This window comes from Dermacentor silvarum, chromosome 3, assembly GCF_013339745.2.
Source record: "Dermacentor silvarum isolate Dsil-2018 chromosome 3, BIME_Dsil_1.4, whole genome shotgun sequence".
Classification (NCBI taxonomy): Eukaryota; Metazoa; Arthropoda; class Arachnida; order Ixodida; family Ixodidae; genus Dermacentor; species Dermacentor silvarum.
In genome coordinates, this window is record NC_051156.1 from 231,035,029 (window position 1) to 231,054,356 (window position 19,328).

General features: G+C 48.3%; 1 protein-coding gene across 1 annotated transcript; it reads right to left on the minus strand.

Moving 5' to 3' along the window:
* Positions 1-686: 686 nt before the first annotated feature.
* On the minus strand, positions 687-12,236 carry LOC119445255 (kinesin-like protein KIF27). Its single transcript, XM_049664944.1, has 4 exons — positions 12,114-12,236; positions 11,885-11,903; positions 1,335-1,453; positions 687-1,012 (listed from the first exon to the last, which is right to left on the minus strand). Exons 1-4 carry the CDS (start codon positions 12,234-12,236, stop codon positions 779-781), a joined length of 495 nt encoding a protein of 164 aa, XP_049520901.1. The 3' UTR covers positions 687-778.
* Between the last annotated feature and the right edge of the window lie 7,092 nt (positions 12,237-19,328).

The window sequence follows — 19,328 nt, forward strand, 5'->3', positions numbered from 1 at the left end:
GCTAAGTTAAAGATAACAGAGAACCAAGTTAAAGCTAATGAAAAGCCACTCGAGAGCGACTCCGAAGACTTCGCACCGATCCAGAGCTTCCCCAGCACCGCCACCCAAAGCTTAGAAAAACCAAGCTAATAGAGAGGTCAAGTTAAAGCTAAGAGAGAACCAAGTAAGAACTAATGAAAAGGCCAAGTTAAAGCTAACAGAGAACCAAGTTAAAGCTAATGAAAAGCCAAGTCAAAGCTAGGGAAGGGCCACAAGCTTCGCTGTTTGCTCAGACTTCGCACCACTAGTGCCCCCATTTTTTATTTTTTGTCTTTTCCCTATTCAGTTACTGTGGGGCGCACGGCCGCCGCCGAAAGATGGCGCGACGTGTACATGTCCCGAAATCCTGGCCATGTTGGCATTAGCAGTCTCTTGCACGATCAGGAGAACCAATTTGTGCAAGAGACGGCGAAAATAGTAGAGAAGCATTCTTTAATGGCACTGAAAACAATATCAACAGACTGCGGGCGCCTAACCGCTGTGAGGACAGATTACACAGTTATAAAGAAGTAAGAGTTATTTAGTCTTATTATGAAATTGAAGAAAAACAAATTCGAGCAACTGGGTATCGAGTTGTACCTTCTAGTCGTCATGGCACTGTTTAGCACACTGCGGGGCAAAGGGCCCTCTGAGAGAATTACGCCTAGTCTACGTCAATAGAGTCCACCTGATGCGAGCGAATTTACCATTAAAGTTCTCATGCGCGGCAATTATTGCGCTAAGTGGGACGGCGCCACACTTAAAATGCCAGCTTATACTTTTTCTCTCGCACAGCAACAGCCCTGCAACCGAGGAACGGATTCTGCAGTGCTTCTGCTGACGCTTGAATCGCGTGTCTTGAGTATTCGGCCCTCACGAGTTCGCTCACCATTCGGACCATTGGCTTCGTCTTGACCCTCTTGGCCCTGGATGCGTACCTCAGCGTGTTGATCGTCTCGTGTGCATTGGAAGAGCTCGGGGAAACGCAGGCGATCTGCACAGAACGGTGGAGCCCCCTCACAATATGTGCTACTTTGCGTTAGCTGCAACATACCAGACGCACAAAATGTCCTGCATGTCCTGTCATGCGCCGGGTGCAGGAAACGCAATTGCCGGTTTCTTGGAAATGAGCATGTCGCTATATCGTAAAGACAATTTTATGCGTTATTTCATGAGGTACCTACCTATTGGCCAGTGGCCGTTAACGGAAAAAAAAGAAAGAAAACTAAATAGGAAACTAGCGCATCATGTGTAGAAATGTGTCGAGAATTTTCGACGTGTTTCAAACAGCCTTTCTCTTACAAATGCGCACTCACGATTAGAGCCATTCCACTGCCGCCGAGGCTGTCGGCCAGCAGCTTGGTAAGCGTACTGTCCCTGTACGGGATGTGGCCTGTCCGCTTCTTTGGGTCCGCCAGGCACGATATGCAGTTACCTAGGTATGCAAATCAAACAACCGACAAATATATTACAATCTGATTACTTCTGTGCACGCGGCATTCATTAGGAGGTGATGTGCTGAATGTCTGTTTGTATAAAATCACCGTGCTGTATAGTATATAGAAAATCACTACATTACTCGATGTAAGCAATTCTCACTTCGGGCCCTACGTGTCCAGTCGAGCGATTCTTTAACAGTACAGCGCGAGCGTCGACTGGCCTAGGGTGCCTCGATGCGCGTGCGCTCCGGTGCCACCTTTTGGGAGGGCGACTGCCGCCACCGTTACTAGATTACTTTAGAGGTAATCTGCGAGGAATAAGGATTGACGAAGATAGGTCCTCCTATCGAAAAGTTGGCCAGCCTTTCTGAGGCACTTTATCTCTGTTTATAATCCTTATTCCTCGTGTGCTACTCCATCTGTCAGCCACCTCTCTTGATTTTGGATTTCCAGAGGTAATCTAGTAACGTTGAGTGCCGCCTCGTCGGTCCTTCGGCGGCCATTTCAAGCGGCGGCGCAGCGGCCGTGGCAGGTGCGTTCGCTTCGTTGTCTTTTATTTTACTTCCACGCTGCCAACAACCGCGCTCGTCGCTCGTCCGCACCGTCTCTTATCTCCACACGGCTCTGACCTTTATGCGCCGTGCATTCGCCGCTCAGTTTCCGTTGAAGCGATAGACCGCACGTACCTTCGCCCGCTGCGGCGTACATACGCTCGCTGCCAGCGTTTTGACAGTCGTTGTCTGCAGTCGTTCAGTGTGATCTATTCCTGTTTGTTTGTGCGCGCTCACACCACGCTTGTTCATTCAGTTAGTAATAGTCGGGCCACATTTTCCAACGCACGCTACACATGCAATGCTGCCCGGATCGGCAGTGCAGCACTACAGGTGTGTCCCTTCGCACGTGCTGCCCACGGGAAGCGCTTCTCATCAACACCACGGTTTCACACGCGCCTTCTCGTGGTCATCGAGTCTCTCTTCATGTCGGTCTGCTTACGCCGCAGCACACCTGCTTACTTAATCAACTCATGTTTACTACAATTCATATTGCTACCAAAGCCGCTCACCTTACTTCGTATGACATTGCTGTGTTGCTATCGCATTCATTGCTTCGCCCTTAGGGCGAAACTGTGACATTTTTTTTATACTGTTAACCCCCGAAGGGTCATTACAGGAATGAAAATACAATCAATATTTGCATATAATAAATAATTACATGTGCAACAATAAAGACAATAATAATAAAAACAATAAAGGCACTCCTTATTTCACATATATTTACAGTACTAATATGCCGAACACAATCTTACTTTCCGCGACCACAACGTGGTATTATTGAAAATAGCGGATCAGGAAACTTATTGACCCGAATAAGCAAGAACATGCAGCTCGTTTAAAAATGCATCTATGGAAGAGGAGGAAACCAGTGAATCGGGCAGCATGTTCCACTCCTTAATTACTCTAGGAAAAAAAATCACAGCATATCCACGAGGTGAATGATGATGATGGGGCGAAGCTCTGGAGGGATCATCGGTAAATCGTGAATACTCCGAGTATTCGCCCAGTATATGATCAAGGAAACACGTGAGAAACAGTGTGTTTATATGTACAATACGTTTTATTTTCTTAGACGCTTCTTCTTAGATGCTTGGTTTGCGGAGTCCCTTCATTACCACGGCTTTGTGGTCCATGAAATGAAGGGATAACGGTTGGATAACGCCGCTGCTTCGCGTTCGCGAACGCGCCGCCGCCGCGCTGCCTGTCGTGAAGCCGCGGCCGGGAAACTGTACCTTCCACAGTGCAACGAAAATAAGCGTAGCGGTGACGTTGTGAACTAAAGTATGCGACCGAGAGATGGCGCTGGCAGAATCAAAACTAATATCATCATCATTACGTAGTGAGCAATATGGCCGCTACGGTAGCGGTTCGTAGGGCTGGTCGCGCTGCTCGCTCGCTGGTTTGGGGCGTTTTGTTACCGCTTTCGGGGAGGCATTCGTGTGTACTGTACTCTAACATGACTACAGATATATTCATTATGTCGCCAGATGACCGAGAGGCCTCAACTGGCAATAAAACACTTCAAACAAGTAAGCTCACATTGTTTATTGTCAATGGTGAATGAGGCAGTACATGATCACAATTTTCGTACAGCTCAGGTGGACTTAATGTTGTCCGTCACTGAGTTTACAACATACAGAAACACAGATAACCATCTATTTATTGGGACCCAAAGCTGAAATCGAGCGAAGTTGTCTGATCGTGTTCGGCGTGCCGTAAAGCAGGGAGAACGAAGGTTCAGACAGTGATGTTTATGCTGAGCTGCCCTCGTACTTGGATTGCGTACAGTGCTGCTTGACGTTTTATATTCTCTGCGTTCGACGATTTCAGCTAGATTAAAGAAAGAAACATAAAAACTTTCTCGACAAGAAAGTACTGTCAGCAAGATAAGTTCGAGCTGCAATGTCGCATTGCTCTCATAACACATTGGCGAGAGGCACGAATTCGTGTAGGAGGGGGGCGTTATGCTAAATTTTACATCACATTTTCTGCTCTTGATATTTTTCTGCTGCACATTTAGTGTTCAGGTGCGGCAGCAAAGGCTTTGACACAAGTGGAGTACTTGTAAGGAAACCAAGGAACGTTATGGAGACAGCAATGCTTACAAGGACTTCTGGAAATATTGTGTGAATCAACATATAAGCAAGCCCAATTAATGCTCACAGATCCTTGGAAAATGGAATTTGTGGTTTCGTGTTGAAAAAGAATCTCGGTATATGTATTCAAACACAGCAAAGAGGTTGCAAGCAGATGAACACTTCAGTTGGTCAACAGGTGACCAAGGGAAGCCTCAGCTTGGAGCCAGCGTTTCACCAAGCAAACATATTTGTGAGGGCCGAGACGAAGACAAGTTCACACGCTGAGGTTTCCCTTGCTCGTTCACTGTTGATTAGCTAAATGTTAAGCTGAACTTATTCTGCGAGTACATTTCAAAATATTTTTGGGAGCACACTGTGCGCAGGTTTTGTCATCTGCTGTTTGAAGAGAAAGAAAATTTGCTTTTAGTGATTTCTCAAGTTTGTGAAATGTGAAATAGGCTGGCCAGTTGTGTGAGCTTGCCTTTTCTAGCCATCTCTTATGGTGCAGTACTAGCCTAGTTATTGATTTCATGAAAACTGTATATGAGCCTCTTGTAGTAAACAAATGTAAAATCATGCGCATTTCCAGATCTAATTCTAATCCTAGATTTCCTTAGATTTTGTCATGTCATATAAATAACTTAAATTGGAGCAATAATATAGAGTACGTCGTTAGCAGTGCTAATCACATGCTCGGGTACTTATGGCGCAACTTTTCCAAAGCACCGTCTACTTTAGAACTACAGGCTTTACAAGACTAATTCGCTGGAAACTTGAATATGCATCTGCAATACGGGATCCCAGTCGCGTTAATCTTATTACTTCACTTGAACTAGTACAAAATAACTATACTCGCTTCATTATTTCTAATTATAACCGTACCGCGAGTATAACTTCTTGTGGCCTATATAGCACTCATTCCGCTAGCTAATCGCCGCAAAGTCGGCCATCTTTTGCTATTTCATAAAATTTTCTATCACGCCACATTTCATGACGACTTCATATATTGCGGCCTCAGTGCATTTCAAACTGCGTCGATCATCGCAGTAAGGCAGGAATTGATTCATGTAACACAAAGTCTTTCTTTCACGCCCCGTACATCTCATAAATGGAACCACCAAGTATCGTAGCCATCACAGATAACAAACTTTTTTTGCAAAACATTAGCTAACATTGTATAATCAGGAGAATCATTATGTTACAAGAACTCACTGCACTTGTTTCTTTTACTCTACTACTTTGTAACCACTCCCCTCTTTATAGCCTGTGGCCCTGAGGGTACTTTAAGCAAAAAATAAAATGATTTTCAGTCAACATGAAGTGTCATTCCCTTAAAATTGCATTAAGCGCTTTTGATCATTTTAAAATTCTTTGCATTTTCATGTAACAAATTATCGTTGTGAGGGAGCATGTGATACTTCGTGGTACTAATGCCCGTCAAATTGATTTGCAAAGAGCAGATGACAGAGTTTGTGCATTAGCAAGTAGGAGCTTGCTACATTGTTTCTGTTCTGGTCGTCATGGCTATAATGACTGCAAAAGAAACAAGTTGGGACTCAACATGTTACTTCTCCGATTGTAATAAAGCGCCCTTAAAAGCAACTAAGCTTGTATGTCAAATTTCTCATTGCCGCTCAGTATGATACAGAACTGTAGACTGCTGTTTTCCTAATAGGGCTCACACCTCTCTATCTGGTAAACTTCCAAACATTTCATAGTGAGGCACGTAGTTCAAAAGGACCTGTTGTCATTGTGGTGACAGTTGAGCATCTTGTGGCTTAGCGTGGGCAGCTTGCAGACCAATAATATCTCTTTTGTCCGTCTTCCTGAAAAGAGAAATGACAAAGCCATGACACACATGCAAGCAAAAAATGGTGAAACAAAAGTTAGTCCCATAAATGAAGAAAAATCACGGTTCTAGTTGAAGTGTTCAGAAACATACCCTGTGAGGATTCTGGCCCTTGATGTTACTTCCAGTGGAGACACGTTCACGGTTGACTTCTATGTCCAGAGACAATAGAGTCCAAAGGGATGAGTCCAAATATGAGCAGTGTCTTGGAGGCTGGAGTCGAAAGAAAAAAGAGCCTCAATTACTATGGTGGAAGTGTGCGTGAGTTTGTGATTCATGTATGACAGAGAACAGTGCACGAAACGCTGCATGACAGAAAAACGCACAAACACACACACACACACACACAACACTGTTTTGAGTGTGCATTTCTTTCAGTGGCGTCCTTGTGTGGGCTGTGCTTAGTCAAGTCTCGATTAGATGACAATTGTTTCTGCCAGATACTAGTAATAAACACAGTCATTTTATTATGTCTCAAATTCAGTTAATCTAACCGTATCACCGGAAGTACACTTGTCACTAATGTGCAGTGAATTTATCGCGGTGTATCATTTATGCAGAAACAGCCAAAACTTTATTATTTATGCTGTACTCATGTTAGCAATTTTAGCAACTTGGCAAAGTAGCAAGAGCCTCGTTTGAATTGCTTTGGAAGGGCAATAACTTTATAATTATTACTATTTGCTACTTTTAAGAAATGACGACAGGAATCTGCTTTATCCGCCTCGCACGCAAAGAAATTCAAAGTTGAAAATGCGAAGCACTGCTTTTTTACTCACCGGCGCACAAGCCCAGGGGCTGCAAGGTTAATCCGCTTTCGTGGGTAGTCTTCAAGCAGACTGTGCTCGGTTCCAGCGATGAATGTTCGTGCTGGCCAGCACTTTTTTTTTTTTTCGAGAAACCAGACGCAACGCGGCCAGACGCGGCAGATAACAAACGGCGGAAGCCGTGCATGCAGCCGCCAGTGAAACGCCGCAGCTGATAAAGTTCACCGTCTTTAAACACGTTCGCTTGGTGGCAGCTATCGAATGTTGGACGCATAAACTGGCTGAGGTATTATTGACATCTAATTAAAATGAACCTGCGTGATGCTGCTCAAAGGAAACGACCACCCCGTTCGCAAATATAACCGCCGTACAATTTGAATCGATAAACGGCACGGACTGCAATCGATACCAGTAGGCTGCCGCTGATCACATGTCAGTGAGGCCTCAAAACCTTTATTCAAGTAACAAAGCACGGACTTTAATAACAGAAGTCCAATAAAAACAATAGACTGCTTATTTGTAAAAAATGACACTGTAACTGTGTTTGTCGGTTATTAAATATACATTAATAGCTCAAATATTGAGTCGGGTTGAGCGCCCCTAGCAGAAAAAATACAAACTAAAGTATTCGACCAAATTACAGTAGCTCCACTTGCGCGCTCATGCTGGAACGTGCCGCGGTTGATTTTTCGCCCTCTGTGGCCACTTGGTGAACTCGAGAGTTTCCGGGGCCTGGGCTCTCACCGCGGGATTCTGCCTGCGAGCGCCCGCCGCCGCCGCCTTCCGCGCTCTCCGTTCCGCAGCCTTGTCTTCCATCCGGCGACTCCGAGCGAAAGAGAAAGCGCGCCAAGAGCGAGCACCTTTTATTATAACACCGCTAGCGGTAACCCGTCGCACTACATTGTAGGTTTTCTCATCAACTATAAGAAAAACTAGCACCATCTAGTGACATTATATACACTTATATATAGACAGATCGACACTTACGCCATCTAGTGAACACTTCATAAAACTGCAGGTGGCTACATACTACATCGGAGGAAGGAGACCCACGCCCTAAGGAGCTTCGCCCCTAAAAACTATATTTAAAGATGTCATTTCGTGTTAATGGGGTTTCATATACATGCTGTCTTTATGTCGGAAGCGCGCGTTGGGCGATAATTTGAAAAAGTTGGAGCCGTTAATTTTAAGTTTATTGTGAATGATGAGGAACAGGAATTTTAATCTGTCCTACTGTTGTTCTAATTTTTAGGGCAGGAAGATTTGCGTTCCGGTACAATTCACTAGGAGAGTGACAATAACGATATTTTTAAATTTAAATCTAGCTGCTAGCCGCTGGACTCGATCTATTTTGTGACGATTTATAGCCGTATAGGGGTCCCACACTATTTTTTCATATTCTATAATGGGTCTGATTAAGGTATTATATGCCAAGTTTTTATTTCAGGCGTACCACTATGTAAGTTACGTCTGAGACTCCATAGAGCTCTGCTGGCTTTTTTGCTTACCATGTCTATGTGTGCAACACCTGAGGTCTTCAGTAGTAAGTACACCTAAGTATTTATGTTGAGTTACCTTTTTTATTTCAATGTCACGGATTTTGTAGCTGTTAGCATTGGTGACCCTTTTTCTTGTTATGGACATGGAAACAGATTTTTCTGGGTTTATAGTATCATCTGCCATTGGTCACACCACTCCGCAATTTTTTGTAAGCTAGCCTGCAGTTCCAGTTGACCGTCTAGTGATGTTATCCTATTGTATAATACACAATCATCCGCAAATAATCGTAGTGGGACAGTTGCACAATTTTCAAGATCGTTAATAAATAATATGAATAGGAGGGGCCCTAGCACACTGCCCTGAGGTACCCCTGATACTACTGGTACGAGACCAGATTTACAGCCGCCTAGTTCGACGAATTGTTCTCGGGACTGAAGATAAGATTTGAACCAGTTATTTATATTAGAGTTTTTAAAGAGAGCCTGAATTTTCAACAACAGTTTTGGGTGGGAGACTTTATAAAACGCTTTGGAAAAAAAGAAATGAGATCTATCTGTCCGCGGTTATTCATTGTTTCAGAGAGGTTATGAACTAGTTCGACAAGTTGCGTTATGGTAGAAGACCCGTGTGGAATCCATGATGAGTTGGTGACAACAATTAAATTATCTGTTTCTAGATAACTTGAAAGGTGTTTACTGATAATATGCTCCAGTAGCTTAGAGCAGGTGCTGGTAACGTAAATGGGCCTGTAGTTTTCTACATTTCTCGTGTTATCACCTTTGTGAATAGGCACAATTTTGGCCTGTTTCCAAGCTCTAGGAAAGGTACTTTGGCTAATGGATTATTGAAATATCCATTAGTATTTAGCTATCCACTCAGCGTACCGGTATAAAACTCATTAGGAATGCCGTCAGTACCAACACTTTTTTTAACATTAATACTCAGAAGAAGGTGTAGGACACCTGCGTCATTAATTACGACATCATCAGCAGAAGGACGGTCAGGAGAAATAGGCAATGTAGGTACCGTTCCGTCGTCACGAATGAATACTGAAGAGAAAAAAATGTCACAGTTTCACCCTAAGGGCGAAGCAATGAATGCGATAGCAACACAGCAATGTCATACGAAGTAAGGTGAGCGGCTTTGGTAGCAATATGAATTGTAGTAAACATGAGCTGATTAAGTAAGCAGGTGTGCTGCGGCGTAAGTAGACCGACATGAAGAGAGACTCGATGACCACGAGAAGACGCGTGTGAAACGGTGGTGTTGATGAGAAGCGCTTCCCGTGGGCAGCGCGTGCGAAGGGACACACCTGTAGTGCTGCACTGCCGATCCGGGCAGCATTGCATGTGTAGCGTGCGTTGGAAAATGTGGCCCGACTATTACTAACTGAATGAACAAGCGTGGTGTGAGCGCGCACAAACAAACAGGAATAGATCACACTGAACCACTGCAGACAACGACTGTCAAAACGCTGGCAGCGAGCGTATATACGCCGCAGCGGGCGAAGGTAGAAAAGCACAGGCATCCTCTCAGCCATAGTGCTTGCGTCCTCTGGCTCTGACTCCATGGATAGGTACGCCTCCGGCGTCCCCGCGTACGTAGAAAGGTCCGTGGCTTCAGACGCTGCTGGCGTCTTGGGGCGTTGTGCTCCCAGGTAAAGGCTTTACTCCCAGGTCCAGAGTCTGTATCCATCGGAGGAGGAGGAGGAAAAAACTTTATTAAATAGGTAAAAGGTTTAACGGCAGGTCTGGGTGGGGCCCTCAGTCCAGGGCTCCACTGGCTCTAGCGGCTCGCTGAGCTTGGTCCAGGAGGGCCAATTGGCTCTCCCGGTCCTCGCTTGCGAGCAGTGCCTCCCACTGCCGTACGAAGTCTGTCAGCCTTAGAAGGGGTGAGTTGACATCTCCCGGCCTAGCCATACAGTTCCACGTTATGTGAGCCAGCGTGGGTTTTGCTCCACACCACGGGCAGGTGTCTGTGTAATGCGCCGGGTGCATCTTGCATAGGAGATTTAGGTGCGGGTATGTGTTCGTTTGGATGCGACGCCAGTCCCGCGCTTGTATTCTGGTTAGTTTGGAGTGTGGAGGGCCGAATGTCCGTCTCTCCCTTCTCTGATTTTCCAATATATCGCGCACTACGGACGGAGGTTCCTCTAGGTTTCTGGCCGCCGCTCGGTTGTTACTTTCCTCGAGCTATGCGGTCTGCCCTTTCGTTCCCATCCAGTCCGTTGTGCGCTGGGCACCACATTATGCCGTGATCCAGGTCGAGGCGTGAGCCCAGTATTCTTGTAGCGCTGCGCGGTAGAATTCCCCGCATGAAGAGTCGGCACGCTGCCTGCGAGTCTGTAAGCACGTAAGCCGGTTGACCCTTAAAGTCGGCGTCCCGTATGGCCAGCGCTATGGCTGCAGCCTCAGCTGTGCATACCGAGGTAGTCTTCACTGTGGCAGTATCGTAGTGACTTGGTTGGTTGCGGTGATTGTGTAGAAGTCCTTGCGAGTAGCTGCACTCGCGTCCGTGTAGTAGGCGGCCGATCATTGTCGAATCGCTTCTGCAGAGCTCTCGTCCTGGCTTGTCTACGGCCTGCGTGGTATTTAGCATTCATGTTTCGTGGAATGGGCGAGACGTGGAGGTGGTCCCTCAAGTTTCGAGACAACAAGTCTGTGTCGTCGCCGCAGAACATGGGTCTAGGTTCGTATCCCAGCCGTCGGAGGATAGACCGGCCCTGCGGCGTAGAGCTCAGCCTTTCTCTTTGTGATATCAGAACTGCGGCGGCATGTTCTTCATATTTGTTGTATATACCCAGGCGCTCCAGGCGATCCGTGCTGACTGTGTTCGGGAGACCCAGAGCAGATTTGTATGCCGTTCTGATAAGGGTGTCCACTTGCCTCATTTCCGTTTTATTGAGGTTTTGAAAAGGGGAGGCCGTAGGTGATGCGGTTAATCACAAACGATCGCACCAGCCGATAGTTTCGTCCTCCGCGAGACCGTTGCGACTGCGTCCCACTCGACAGATCATGCGTGCCACGTTCTGAACGGTTGGTTTTAAACTCCGAATTGTGGCATCGACGTTGCCGTTATCTTGTATAAGTAGGCCCAGCACTCTCATGTGGGTGACTTCGCGAATGGCGCCGCCATCGAGATTTAAGTCAATCCTTGGGATGGCAACTTTCTTACGACGCTTGCTGCGTACTTTCATGAACTCAGATTTTTCAGGTGCGCACGTCATACCCGCGTCTTTGGTGAAGTTTACCACTTGTCTATGGCCTCCTGTAGTAGGTCTTGTTTCTCTCCATAGGAACCCCGGTGTGCCCATAGCGTAATGTCATCGCATAGATTGTACATCCGAGGTCTCGTGCTTGTCAAGTTCTAGTGCCAGGCGCCTCATCCCAACGTTGAAAAGAAGCGGTGACAAGATTGAGCCCTGTGGAGTCCCTCTATTGGGCATTGCAAAGATGTCAGAGCGAGTGCTGCCCAAACCAATCGTTGCCTTCCTCTCGCGAAGGAAGGTAAGGACATACCGAAACACCCTCCTTCCGCAACCTATGTTTTCGAGGCCTTCGAGGATCGTTTCATGAGATATTGTGTCAAACGCTTTCTTGACATCAAGTGCCACAACTATCCTGGCTTCCTTGTTTTGTAGCGGGTCCAAACTTCATCACGAAGCATGAGGAAGGCGTACCTGTGCCGAAACATGTGGCCTGAAGCCAAGCATAGAGTCAGGAAAAAGTCCATGCCGCTCGATGTAGTTGCTCAGTCTGGTTGGATCACCTTCTCAAAAAGCTTCCCTACGCACGACGTGAGGGATATTGGCCTGAGGTTATGTAGATCTCTAGGTTTACCGGGTTTTGGTATGAGTATGATTGTAGCCTCCTTCCAGTCTTCCGGTACCGCCCGCCGTCGGACCATACGTTGTTGTTGAAGTAGGTCGTGAGCTGCTTCAGTGACTCCCGGCTCAGGTTGCGCAGCATCGCATTCGTAACCTGGTCTGGACCCGGTTGCAGTGTTTTTCCGGAAAGATTGTGCGGCTGCATAGAGCCTCTGCCATTGTTATGGGCTCGTCCCAGCTCGGCGTTGTCTGGTCCCTTATAGTTGTATTGCATTGATTTTGTGTCATGCACTCCTATGTATATGCTTTTAATGTCCTCAATGAGGGCATCGGTCGTGCCATCGTATTCATTTTCGATAACTTCAATGTTCGGCCTTGTGGTGGTCCTTGTTCCTGCGGGATCTATCATACTCCGGAGAATAGCCCATGTTCGCTTGTGCTAAGCGTTCCTTTAAGTGCATCACAAAGCTGAAGCAATTGGTGTCTTGCAGCTGCTGTGCGTACTCATTGGATTCCTGCGCAAGCTGGGCCTATCCTGATCCTGAGCTTTCTGTTATGTCTTTGTCTTTTCCACCGTCTGGTCAGACTTCTCCGTGCTTCCCATAGGTGTAGGAAGTGCCCCGTCGACTGCCGGTGTTTCGACCGTTGTCGCAATTTCCCGTGTAGTACTTCTGTGTATGGCCTGATGAATTCCGTCCATTCTCTAGTACTATCGCATGGTGCGGTTTGCCTCTGTTTCTCTCTGTAAGCTACCCAATCGGTTTGGTGGCTTTCCTAATCTATGCCGAACACGCGTTGTATTAATTGAAACACTGATATACAGTGGTCACTGCCGAGGTCTTCCCCTAGGTTGGTCCAGGTGACGCCTCTGCCATTGTTCCGAAAGTTAGGTCCGGTGACGTGTCCTTTGCTACACTGTTTGCCCGTTCTGGTTGGTTCGCCAGGCCTCGTGAGCAAGACAGCTCATGCTCCTCCGCAAGGTCGACTAGCCTTTGGCCCTTGGGTGTGTCTCGATCGTAGCCCCAATCAGAGTGCGGAGCGTTAAAATCACCTAGGATGATCGCCCGGTCGTTTCGTTCACTTGAGCAAAGTGGCCATAACTAGCACGTCGAATTTTGCCTCCTGTCCCTAGGTGGGCTGTAGACGTGGCAATAACTGTTTTCGGTTTGCCGCGCTTACATGGCCAGACCGTGAGGACTTGGTGTTGGATACTGCAGTTAGGGACGTAGTCCACGCTCACCGCTATGTCCGCCCGTGCCAGCATTGCTATCTGAGGATTGTCAGGGTGCGTGTGCATCTTGTATCCAATGAGGTTCGGTATCCCCTTTCCGGGTTCTTGTAGGCATATGATATCCGGGGGAACAGGCGTCGCATCTATGAAACGCGAAAGTGCTGCGTGTTTCGTTCTTAGAGTCCTGCAATTCCACTGCCAGACCTCGAGGTTTTCGGCTACTCTCGTGTGGTGATTAGCCATCGATAGTGCTTTCGCTGTCGGTCAGCGCTATCTGTTTGGGCCTGCGTGTCGGATTTCCTGGGCTGGCATTCCTGCGTTTGTTCGGTCCCTCTTTCGCGGTGTGGGAAGAGGAGTCTTCTACCTGTCGTTTGAGCTTGTACAGCTCCGCAAAAAGAAGTTGTATTTGTTGCGCTATATGTCCAGCTTATCGCCTTTTCCTGTCGCCTGTGGCATCGCGTTCGTGGTTTCTGGCGTGGGTTGTTTGTATGGGAGCCATTCCTTGTCTTAGATCAGCTAGCTCCCTTCGAATTTCTCCAAGACTAGCTTTTAACATTCTGTTCTCCTCTAAGATTTTTTGATATGCTGGACTCTGAGTTATTGGATCGGCAGTGGGAGACACTACTCGCGCCCAGCTTACCTGTTGTATGTCTGTGGCCGCTGTGTGATATTTAGCCTGTGGAGCCCCTCTTCTGTTTGGGTGCTGGAGTCTTGATATTGCGCGCCCAGGATGTTGACCTAGATCTGTGATGATTTCGCCGTCTGGTACTCGACGTCGATCGCGATCTTGATCTTGATTCTCGTGCTTGCCAAGGGTCAGAGCGGGTCCTTTCTTGCCGTTGAGGGAGCTCTGGGAAATCGCTGAGTTCCAATTCTTCGTCTTCATTTGCAAACCACCGTGAACGGTGTTGTTGAGCAGATCCGTGCTTTCCGCTCGTCGGTCTACCTTTTGGTCGCGTTCGCTTCAGGCGTTTCTGGCAGCTGCGGTCGCCCGTGAGGTGCTGCTCCCCGCAGACGGCACATCGTGGTGAGCAGTCGTGTGTGTCTTCAGGCTCGCGAACCCCACAGATTTTGCACACTTTCGTGTCCGGTTGTGGGCAAACGTCCGTGCGATGGCCGACACTGTGGCAAGTCTTGCAAACTTGCACCGAGTTGCGGTATGGATGGCATGTCATCTCCCCACCGCAATAGTAGACGAACCGCGGTAGGACCGTTCCGAGGAAAGTGATTAGCTGCGCTCTTGGAGTCACCTAGCATTCTTGCCTGGATTATTTCTATCCCTTGTGTTCGGACTCGGAGGTTTGCCTTGATTGTCTCTCTCCGGACGTATGTGGGGGGAGTCCATGAATGACTCCTTTGACGGCGCCTTCTCCGGTGGCAAGCGTAGGCATTGAACGCGTGCTTCTTGCCATTGACTGTGAGGGCTGTGATTTTGCGCAGGAGATCAGCAGTCTCTTGCTCAGGTGTCGAAACTATTGCGATGTTGAGCCTTGTTTTATGCGCAGTATAAATTGCTCACCCCTTACTTTGTTGAGGCAGGCTGCGATCACTGCTTCTGCTAGCATTGGGCTGGTCAGAGTCTTCAACGGAAGTCCTTGGTGTGGACGGAGAATAATCTTGAAGTCGTCCCCGCGGCAGTGGTGGGAGCTTGTTCCGTCGCGCCCTGCGTCTGCGGTTGGGGGGTGATTTGTTCTGCTCCTTCTGCGAAGATTCGTTCCGTTTCACCTGTAGGCGTTCCTTCGCTTGTTGTCGTTTTTGACGAAGCGTCAGCACCGTCTGCCATCCCTCTTCGTCGGGTTCTCTCGTAGTTGGCCGCAGATCCTCAGCGTCCGGGAGAAGCGTTGGAGAAGTAGGTTTCCGAGAAGTCAAGGACTCAGAGAAATCCATGTCGTCTTCTTCTGTGGGAAGTTTACGTTGAGCCGACGCACCGTTTGAGTCGTCTGCCGCAACAGAGGAGCGGTCTTGAGACGCCATATGCGTCGGTGTCGTGTGACGGACGCTGCACCGACGCGGCGCGGCGGCAACCGCCGCGCCTTAGCCCTGATTCGGGCGACCTCCGACGCTGCGTGGCTGGTATCTTCTCAAGGTGCTGGAGCCGCCGAAAACGTACCTAGGCCCAGAAAGATGGAGTCTCTGGGTTCCCTAGAAGTTCACGGTGACGATGAAACACAATTTCAGTCGGTTACTGGAACTATAACCAACGAAAACATGGATATTGCGGAGCTCGATGTGGGTGTTGCTACAGTCGTCGACGCCGCCTGGTGGTCTCCGTATCCATCGGAGGGACCGCGTCTTTAGACGCCACTGGCGTCCCCGGGCGTTCTGCTTCTGCTTCTGGGTGGGTCACTTCAGCCGCCGTGGCCGAAACCACTGGCACTGAAGGGCACGGAGCTTCAAACACTCCGCTGCACTCTGGTTCCGGCTCCCCCGAAGTTTTATCTGTTATTAGAGACATAGCAGGCAAAACTGCTGCCGCATCTTTCACTGGAGAATCGACGTTCTCAGTTCCTTTTTTCGTGGCTGGTGTTTCAGGTTCAGGCACCCACGAGGAAAGGTTAATGTTACGAGGCTGCAATGTTTCTACAGCTTCCACTTCGTCCATGAGCGTCTCTGTATCGTCGTTGTCGCCATCTTCCCGTGTCATAGTCGCGTATGTTTTCCTGCAGTCGTCGGCTTCATGGCCAAACTTGCGGCATTCAGAACACCGCGGAATACGACAATCCTTTCTTATATGGCCCGATCTCTTGCATCTTAGACACAGTGGTGGTCTTCCAGGCACAATACAAGAGTATTGCTGCCCTGTATACGAATCTGATGCGGGAGCATCTCGACAGTAAATCCGTGCTTCAGTTTCAAAATCACCGACCTTGATGAGGTTTGGGCTCCCTTGAATTTTCCGGTCAGCCACGTCTCCCTGCTCACTTCCTCAATTTTTCTAAACGGTTCCAGTGCTTTTCGTATGGCATCGTCGCTGATATGGTAAGGAAGCCAATGAAGCTTGACTCTCACCTGACTATCGTTGGGATCGATGCCAAGGCATCTTTTACCTTTGATGCGCAGTTCCCTTGCTTCTACGAGCACTTGCTTCGCGGCCATTGACAGTGTCGTCAATGCCCATACATGATTCATCTGGTAGGCACCTATCGACACCACATCCTTGACTATTAAAGTTCTTGGGGCACTTAAACGCTGAAAATTTGGTCTGTCTGTCTGTCTGTCTGTCTGTCTGTCTGTCTGTCTGTCTGTCTGTCCTGTCTGTCTGTCTGTCTGTCTGTCTGTCTGTCTGTCTGTCTGTCTGTCTGTCTGTCTGTCTGTCTGTCTGTCGTCTGTCTGTCTGTCTGTCTGTCTGTCTGTCTGTCGTCGTCTGTCTGTCTGTCTGTCTGTCTGTCCGTCGTCCGCCGTCGTCCGTCCGTCCGTCCGTCCGTCCGTCCGTCCGTCCGTCCGTCCGTCCGTCCGTCCGTCCGTCCGTCCGTCCGTCCGTCCGTCCGTCCGTCCGTCCGTCCGTCCGTCGTCCGTCCGTCCGTCCTTCCGTCCGTCCGTCCGTCCGTCCGTCCGTCGTCCGTCCGTCCGTCCGTCCGTCCGTCCGTCCGTCCGTCCGTCCGTCCGTCCGTCCGTCCGTCCGTCCGTCCGTCGTCCGTCCGTCGTCAGTCCGTCCGTCCGTCCGTCGTCCGTCCGTCGTCCGTCCGTCCGTCCGTCCGTCCGTCCGCCGTCCGTCCGTCCGTCCGTCCGTCCGTCCGGCCTCCGTCGTCTCGTCTGTCTGTCTGTCTGTCTGTCTGTCCTTGTCTGTCATGTCTGTCTTCTGTCTGTCTGTCACCCCGATTCAGCCACCCGGCCAAAGTTGGACCACTTGCTTGCCGAGAACGACGTTCCCTGACTGCGCGCCGACGAGCGCCTCTCTGCCATGGAGGAAGGAAACCCTCTGCACAGCTCATGTTTCCAGATGTATTGCCAATGGCGTCCATGTCTCATGCAGCGCCTCCTCAATTTTATCAATGCCAGCCAGATGCGGCCGATTCAACATAAAGGAAGCGCTGTCTGAGGCAGGGCAAAACATAAATGGCCGCTTGATGAAATAATGCGGTAAAATGAAATCTGTTCAAACAAACCTTCATGCCAGGACGGAAATGGTACGAGAACAGCATCACGGGTGGCCGCGGATCAGACCAGCACTCATGTAGTACGGCCGGCAGAAGACTATCGTCTTTCGACGACATTTGCAGCGAAGCACGCAGATACGCGGCAAATTTTTGTAGTCGCTCACATTCTTCCTCGAAGTCGTTGATTCGATATGGCCTGGCAGACACATCACAATGCAGAAAAAACAGTGTTCAAGGGCATACTTCCAGTTGGCAGTTGAGGCAGAATAACCTTGTAGTCTTCAGCAGAAACAGTAGAACCACGGCCTGTGGCCGCTGACACCGCTCGGAGAGAGCACATGATCCCAGCGTCCGACGCGCGCAAGAGCCGACGAAGGAATGACCACTACGCCACGAAGCGCACATGGACACACGCACCACGGTGACAATAAATACCCAACATTAACGAAAGACTGCGCGTTTCTAGCGCGTTTGTGCTAGCGCGTTACGGCCCGTGTAAGAAGCTGGTGTAAGACGCTGTGGCCTCTCCGCCTTACCCCCGTATTCATAAACGCTGATGGCGTCGGCAAACGCGGTGCACGTTCCGGCATGTGTAAACGGCTGCGTAAGACGCTGTGGCCTCTCCCCCTTACTAGAGAGTACTGCACGTTTCTAACGCGTTTGTGCTAGCGTCCCCTTAAGCGGGAGATGGTGCAATTATAATGAAGGGCGCTGTTATAAAATAGGAATGACGTCACATATGGCGCGTGTCATTGGTGGAAGTCAATCGTTCGATTTAGTGCGGCGAGACTGGGCGAATTACACGGAAGATTCACGGTTTACCGATGATTCCCTCCGGAGCTTCGCCCACTCATCATCATTCACCCCGTGGATATGCGGTGTTTTTTTTAAGGATTGACGAGACATTTGGAACCGATGCTGAGTGGGTTAGAACGAGGGCACTTCGTGTCTGAATGGGCGATTGTTTTTTTGCACGGAACAAATCCTTCCGATTTAGCGCATCGGCCCTTTTAACGGCATCATCCACAATATGACATGGGTATTCCTGCTGAATTAAAGCTTCGCGAAGTTGTTCACAGTTTTCATAGAAGTCCGACTGTTCCGAGCAAAGTTTTTTAAAGCGGAGCGCCTGACTATATGATACACTGGTTTTCCAGTGTTTTACGTGAGAACTTTCAAAGTGAAGATAACGATGCCTGTCCGTTGGTTTTCTGTGAAGTTTAGTGGTTAGTTTGTTGTTAGATAGGGAAACTGTAACGTCCAGAAAGTTAATCGTAGAACGATAGTATTCATGCGAAAAGAAATGGATGGGTGGGCGGTATTCAAATCGGCTATAAACGATAACAGTTCATTTTCACCATGAGGCCAGATCAGAAAAATGTCATCTATAAACCGCTTATAATAAAGAGGTTTTAGTTCGCGCTTGCCAAGAAAGTCATTCTCCAGAACAGACATAAAAATGCTAGCATAATTAGGTCCAATGCGAGTGCCCATTGATGTGCCGCTTATTTGAAGGTAGTGCGAACCATCACATTCAAAATTATTGAGCTGTAAAATTAATTTCAATAATGTAGACATGTGTCACTACCATGGTTTCTGATCATCAGACGATCTGTCATAGGCATGAACAACTGCCTGAATGCCATCATTACGGGGGATGTTGTATAGAGTGAAACCACATCTAATGTAACGAGCAGGGAATTTTCTGGTATAAGGAGGTCGTCGATGTCCACAAAAAATGGTTCGTATCTTTAAGATAAGATGAGAAGGTACATGGAAGACTGCTGATTATTACATCAACAGTAGCGCGAAAGTTGCTGCGTGACAGGCCAATGCCTGAAACAATAGGGCGCCGAGACAGTTTTTCTTTGTGTATTTTAGGTAGTAAGTAAAACCTGCCCGGGATGGGACTGAGTGGGACGAGTGAACCTACTGCGTTATCGCTTAATTGCTTCGCTTTTACGAGACC